This window comes from Microplitis demolitor, chromosome 3, assembly GCF_026212275.2.
Source record: "Microplitis demolitor isolate Queensland-Clemson2020A chromosome 3, iyMicDemo2.1a, whole genome shotgun sequence".
Taxonomy (NCBI): domain Eukaryota; kingdom Metazoa; phylum Arthropoda; class Insecta; order Hymenoptera; family Braconidae; genus Microplitis; species Microplitis demolitor.
Window position 1 is genome coordinate 12,527,553 of NC_068547.1, and position 7,117 is coordinate 12,534,669.

Sequence of the window (7,117 nt, forward strand, 5' to 3'; positions counted from 1 at the left end):
AGTGGGCGACTCCTGCAGCCCTATGCATCTGTCTGCTCAAGTATTTTTAAGTAGAAACAATTGTTGTGCTATTTAAAACCTATAAAAAAGTGATTATCGAATGGATCGTCAAAATCTTAGGTATTATAAAAAAACATATCTTCTCAAGTAAACTAGCGTACATCTTTCTCATTTGCAACCATATACCTGAACCACCCCTTTACAGACCTCATGTATGCACTGAACGTTGTGAACATTCAGCACAGATCGAGTTCGAGGAAGCGAGTGAAAAAGAAGACAATTACACTTATAAATTACTTACTAAAGAAAGAAATTGACTTTCAAATCTTATATTGGAAGAACTTTTTACTCTCTTTCAAAGATCGTAAAGACTACGAACAAGCCTGTCATAGAATCACATACGTTATAACTCATTTAATGTTCAAAACTAACTCATCAAAAATTAGAGTTTAGACACCTCGAATGGATCAACTAAGTGAAGAAGAATTAGATTATCTTATAAACCATCCGCCAAGCGCTGTATTTGAAGCCGATTTATTAACACGTTGCTTTGAAGAACCTATTCAAGACTACATTAAAAGGTTTGTACGTGATATTCATCTTCTACAAACTAATTTGAATATCATTCAAACTAGACGTGATAAAAACGTGTATCCATACTGCTGTACATTTAAAGACTCTGTAAAAAAAATTGCATCAAGTGATCGAAAGAATCGAAAAACTAGAAGAACGTACCAACAAGAAATAAAAGACAATGGAATTCATCATAGATTTCGCAGGGTTTGTTATGTCCGATGACATTTTAGTAGTGAAAGAATTGTGTGTAGTTGACATATATGAAAATTCCTCAAAATATAAGTGTAAACATTTTATCTTTCAACCACCATTGGAGTATGATGGAGCAATTATGCAAGAAACTTTCGATGATAGTGGGTGCGGCCATGGTATCCGGTGGGACTCAGGTGAAACACCATACGACAAACTCCAAGAAATTATTAAAGATATAGTGATCAAAGCAAGTTATATTTATGTTGACGGAAAGCAAAAAGACAAATGGTTGACGATCATGACCGATTACTCCGCACAAATTATCGACATCCAACTAATGAGACATTATTAATTTGAAAACGTGATTCGCTATAATAAGGAAAAATGTCCGCTGAGGATATATCATCGTCGAAGAACACATGCATGTGCTTTTCAAAATATTCAACAATTAAAGCGTTGGTTTCTGGAATTCTGGGGTGACAATCCATCATACGAAAAATCTGCGCAAATATATTATCAACTGTCTGATTTGAAGAAAATGCATAAACGTGATATCGTTTGCCTTGATTATCACATTCTTCTACGTTTTACAAGGACCCAAATACGTCATGTCTACGATATACTTCCGGTGGAATTACAGAATAATGATAAAATAAGAGATTACTCATTTTGTATGGACCACTACCCAGCTACTGGTGGCGATTGGGATATCTGTCGAATATGGCTTTATCCATACCGAAAAGATTGCCCAAAGTGTATAAATAATAGTAATCCTATAGAAATAATAGTTCATAAAACAAGTTAGAAAAAAAATGTAGAATTTAATTACAATTATGTTATTGGAATGTATCAGGTTAAGATTATAAATAAGACGAATTGATTCATCGATAAAAAAATGTTTATTTATTTACTAAGTTTATTTTTTAATCAATACAGGTTCTATAATATATCTTGATCTTTCTATCCTAAGTTTAAACCTTTCTCGATCTCGAGCCATTTGCTCCCATTCACCTTGCCTAGCAGTTTTGTATGCATAACTCCATGTATACATATAATGTATAGTTGGTGTAAGATCAAATTGCACAACCATGTTTCAAGTCAATTTTCGTACAATGCTGCTGATTGGGTTATACTCAACGATACGATCGTGGATTATTAAACAAGAAGCTGTTGTGTTTTGTGGAAATTGATTTGTGGATTCAAACTCCAATCGAATGTCTACTGGTCCAGATTTAATTGCCTCATTCTGCTTAGAACAGTCTATAACACAGAGCGGAGCTTCTTGCAAAAATTTCTGCTTTGTAAACAGTGACTCTGTCTTTTTATTATAGTATGAAGATTGGAAATCAGTGTACATATGATACAATAAAGCATTCTGATTGTCGTTGATATCCAAATTCAGATCCCCGTACGGATAACTCTGTGAGTTCAGGAATAACTTTACGTAACGGAGCGTACAATGATCAAATCGACTCGCATTCTTCCTTGCGTCGTTTTTTCTTGCTGTCTGAAATCCGAGGATGACGTAACGTGGCTTCTCCAGTTGTGTTGATGTTTTGACAGCCCAAATATGTCTTGATGTTGCTGGTAACAGCGGATACTCATACGATTCCCAGGTTCGAAAACTAATTGAGATAGCCGGATCACTGGTAATATAATTTAATGCTTGAATTTTTTCCTTGTCTGATAGGGTGACATACGGCACAATCCACTCGATTTTTTGCAAAGTTAACTTTACTTCCTCAGCACCTGCTGCTTGTTGTATGTAAGCATTAATGTCACTGTTTGAAATTGTAAGAATTATCTCTAGCTGAACATTCATAAGGACTTTCAGATAATCTTCAGCAAAACCACTTAAAATATTCAACGGAATCAATAAATCAAAGCTTCCAGCAGCGTTTGTTAATTTAACATTATCTTGCATCACCCAGCCAGCATTCTCGATAGCACTCAACTGATTTGGACTGAATGATACATAACCTTTCATCAGGCTTGATATACCAACGTTACTACTTCGATTAACTTCAACACCATTCATAAGTAAGCGAAATTCTTAAATCATGTGGCCAATCCCCATATTAACCAAGTTGGTTGTGGCAGCGACAACAGTATTATCACTCTTAGTAAGCTTTCCGAGAATATGGAGTGCACTTTTGCTAGAAAGTATGCACAAATTTTGATTTTAGATTGTGATACGAACTTCATCATTGTTGTTCAAAGTCGACGATGCATACGGTTGATGAGCATGCAGTTCATAGTGATCAATTGACTCATTGAATATAATTGGTCGTTAAATATCTAATATATTAGCCATTATTTTTTATATGCTCGGTCACCTACTGCACCGTACTTGTTGCCTTTCTCGTAACCGCCGTACGCTGTACTAACTTTAATGCTTGGTGCCTAATATTTATCTTTGCTATTTTTAATATCTGTGCCGTATTTACTTTGTTGGCTCTCTAAATACTCTCTTAAGTTCTTTGAAGCTTCGTTATTGGACATTATACTCAATAGCTTACCACCTAAGTCTTTCGACACGGGATTATGCAGCAGAAATTGAATTTTATTTTATTGATCTTCAACGTAAACGTAGTCCGAGACTTTTCAGGAACAGCTCGTTCTGATGTGTTAACGCCTTGTGAGGTCTTCTTCGACTGATTGTGCTTGTCCATGTTGATATCTTTTTATAGCCTGCGCCACTCTTTGTATCATATACAATACCCATTGTATATTGTTTTCACATGTAATCTTATGGTTATAGTTTCACCCATGAAATTTGCTAATTTTCCATCGTGATCCACTATACGTAGTCTTATATTATATATAGCATCTGCGGTGATTGGAAGGTAAATGACGTGTTATTGCAACTCAACGATCTTATATCCTCGTGGTACGCTCGGAAAAAACTCATGAATTGTGTGAACTTTGAGTTCATTTATGTAAGCACCTGTAATATTACACTCAACCCTTAAAGCATTTAGTTTTAGTATAGCGACAGGTAATTCCGATGAGTGAGTTTTGTTTGGTTGAAGCCGACGATTCTTGAAACCTAACAGCCGACCAATAGAATCGTTAGGTATAAAATTTATAACCTGATCACATTTAATTTCACTTCTTAGTTCATTATTATTTGCTTTTATACTGATGCTAAGCCTCGGCAATGACTTTTGTATGTATTTCTCAATATCTCTAATGTCATAACTACCGATTGGTATTTTAATTACTTTTTCTTTAACAAAACGATTCTTTTGGGAATCTCTTTTACGGGTTGCACATCAATCTTCGGAACCAATGAAACATCATCATTTCTCGTCACTATAGTGGCATCTCGTTTTTTCCTCTTTCCACCAGGTTTATCGATATTTCCAACGTTGTTATCCTCAATGTCATTCGTATCTTCTTCTTCTTCATAATCCAGAGGATAAGTTACATAAAACTTATTAGCGCCAATGTCTATATTGGGTATCAAATTAAATGTCAGCAATTCTACAAGACCCAAGACATAATTTTTCTCCTCTAACAACTCGATTGGTGGGAAATAATTCGCCTCTAACACGGAGGACGATCCTGTCAGTCTTAACGTGAAAGACTCAGCCATGACTAATGTCCTGAGTAACTAGTCATGTCAATTTAAAGTTGTCCGGAAAGAAATTTTAGACACAAATGCCCACATATAATTGTGTCAAATTCTTGATATCTTTTATGATTATATTTCACGCTACCAACATCGAGATATTTTATAAGGTCTTTCGGTGGTTGTAAATCACCAAAACTATCGAAATAAATTACATTATCACGACTTTTTTTGTACGCAACCTAATGAGTTCTAAATCCGAATCTGTCATCAAGATTGACAATAGCCAATTCGAATTCTTTAGGTCCAGTTTTTGGCAAATCGTTTCTCATGTAAACACCGCGGAAATTGGGTATCCTCAAAGCCTTGGCGTATTTCATCAAATCTATGTTTGTAAGTTATCGATGTGGTAGCTCTACTTGTTTTTTGATTTACATCCTCTACCAACCGGTGGATATGGCCACAAATATAGCCCCATACCACGTCTGTATGGCTTTAAGTATAAGCCTTTACCTACAGCTATCTCTTCTATTTTTGAATTATATCTCTTGCTATCCTCTAACTGTCTTTTGGCTGAACTAGCATCGTTGACAGCCTTCGCAACTGTCGCAGCGCCACCAGCGAGAACATCGGTTGCTGAAAGGCCTGCAAATAGGGGTATCAAGAATGGAAGTACACCACCGATTTTAGATGGAACTGGTAAAAAACGTGGCTGTCAAACATTGTTCTTCCCACCAGATTTTTTTTCCTCTTGTCGAGCCCCTTTGAGTGCCGATTTAATTGAATCACCACCTGCTTGCATGGCTTGCTTAGCAACCGTTACAATTTTTCTCAACACCACCTTGGGTCGTCTGCTGGTACTTTTCTTCTTACCACTCTTTCTCCTTTTCTTACCTACCATTCTTTCCTTCTTACCACTCATTCCCTTTTTCTTCTTACCACCCATGCTCTTTTTCTTCTTCATTCCCATTCCGAAGCGTTTTTTTACCTTCATGAGTCTGTTTACACTCCAAGCAGCAGCTTTTTCTCCAATAGAAGCGTCTTTCGCTTGAAAACGTTTCCACGCTTTGTCAGCCAATATTTTATCAGCCTCGTGACGTGCTGCCAAATTTTCTCGATTTTTCGAATAAGCAATGTCGTGATTCGTACACGCTGCATCCAAAGGATTGATGCCAGGATCACCACGAGCCAATCTCTTTTCTAACTTTGGTCCTGGGCCACAATTCTGATAGCCAGGTATATGAAGTTCAAAAGGTAGCTTGTTAATGATACTGTTGACAATACCTTTCCCACTTATACGTCCGCACTCTATCACAGTAACATAATGACTGATAATAAATCATTATAAAAGATCATACTTATAGTCATAGAAAAGAGTCGTCACTCTAACAGTGGACCGTTAACATGGAGTTTAAAAAACACGATGCTAAATTACCTGTGATAAACTTCGATCAAATAGTTCAAGGTACAGGAGTAAAAAGGATCAAAAGACATGGTGCTCTACTACCGAACAGTGTGCGGGTAGTGTTTTGTGGCCCATCAAACTGTGGTAAAACAAATGCCTTATTATCACTTATTATACATCCTAATGGGCTGAGATTCAACAACATTTACCTATACTAAAAATCTCTTAATCAGCCAAAATACAAGATCTTAGAGGCGTTGCTGAAGCCCATAGAGGGTGCAGGATTTTTTCCATTCAATGAGCATGAGGACGTGATTAAACCTGAGGATGTAAAACCCAATTCACTGATGATATTTGATGATGTCGCTTGTGAAAAACAGAATCACATTAGAGCTTAATTTTGTATGGGTCGACACAAAGACGTAGACAGTTTTTATTTGTGTCAAACATATACACGGATTCCTAAGCATTTAATACGTGATAATGTAAATTTTTTAGTTCTGTTCCGTCAAGATGAAATAAATTTAAAACTTGTATATAACGATCATGTAAATACTGACATGTCATACAATTCATTCAAAAAACTATGCTCTGCATGTTGGAATGTTGGTAAATATGGTTTTGTGGTAATTGATAAAGATAGTGAGCTCAACAATGGACGATACAGAAAAGGATTTGACTGCTTTATTAGTATAAATTAAAGTGTAACTATTAATATGAATCATATATCTAGTGAACTCTAATACATCAACATGAAGCCTGAAGAGATTTCAAAACAAAAAGATGTGCTACGTCAGATATCTGAAGCAAGTGACGCAATCAGACGAAAGCATAAAATGCTGAATTTAGGAAAAGATAGCGCTGAAAAAGCTATGGGTGAAATGTTCAAACCCATAGTTACACCGTTGCAGAATCTGGTTGAATCGTCGAAACAAATAATTAAACAAGAAGTCAAGAATGAAATTAAAGAAGAAGAGGTTACACAAAAGGACAATTCAACACTCAACAACAAAACAGATTTTGATGATACAAGTCATTAAAAAAAGAGGTTCAAGAACTAAAATTAAAATTAAAAAAAACAAGAAAAGAATCACTTGATAACAATACCCGGCGAATAAAAAAATTGGAAGCTAAAATTTTTAACGATGGAGGACAAGAAGTCAGCAATAGCTTATGAGCTCCATAAACAAGCTCGTAGAAATTACCTGCGACGACATGTTGATATCCGGGGACTCGATGAAACCTGGCAGGCAGATTTAGTTGAAATAATCCCATACGCTACATCAAATAAAGGAAATAAATGCATGCTGACGATGATAGATATATTTTCCAAGTACGCTTGGGCTGTACTAATAAAAAATAAAAGTGCT

At 35.9% G+C, this 7,117-nt stretch overlaps 1 protein-coding gene across 1 annotated transcript; it reads right to left on the reverse strand.

The window, feature by feature from the left end:
* Nucleotides 1-1,861: 1,861 nt before the first annotated feature.
* LOC128667443 (uncharacterized) lies at nucleotides 1,862-2,806 on the reverse strand. The gene has a single exon (XM_053737394.1). It carries the CDS (start codon nucleotides 2,804-2,806, stop codon nucleotides 1,862-1,864), a length of 945 nt encoding a protein of 314 aa, XP_053593369.1.
* Nucleotides 2,807-7,117: the final 4,311 nt, after the last annotated feature.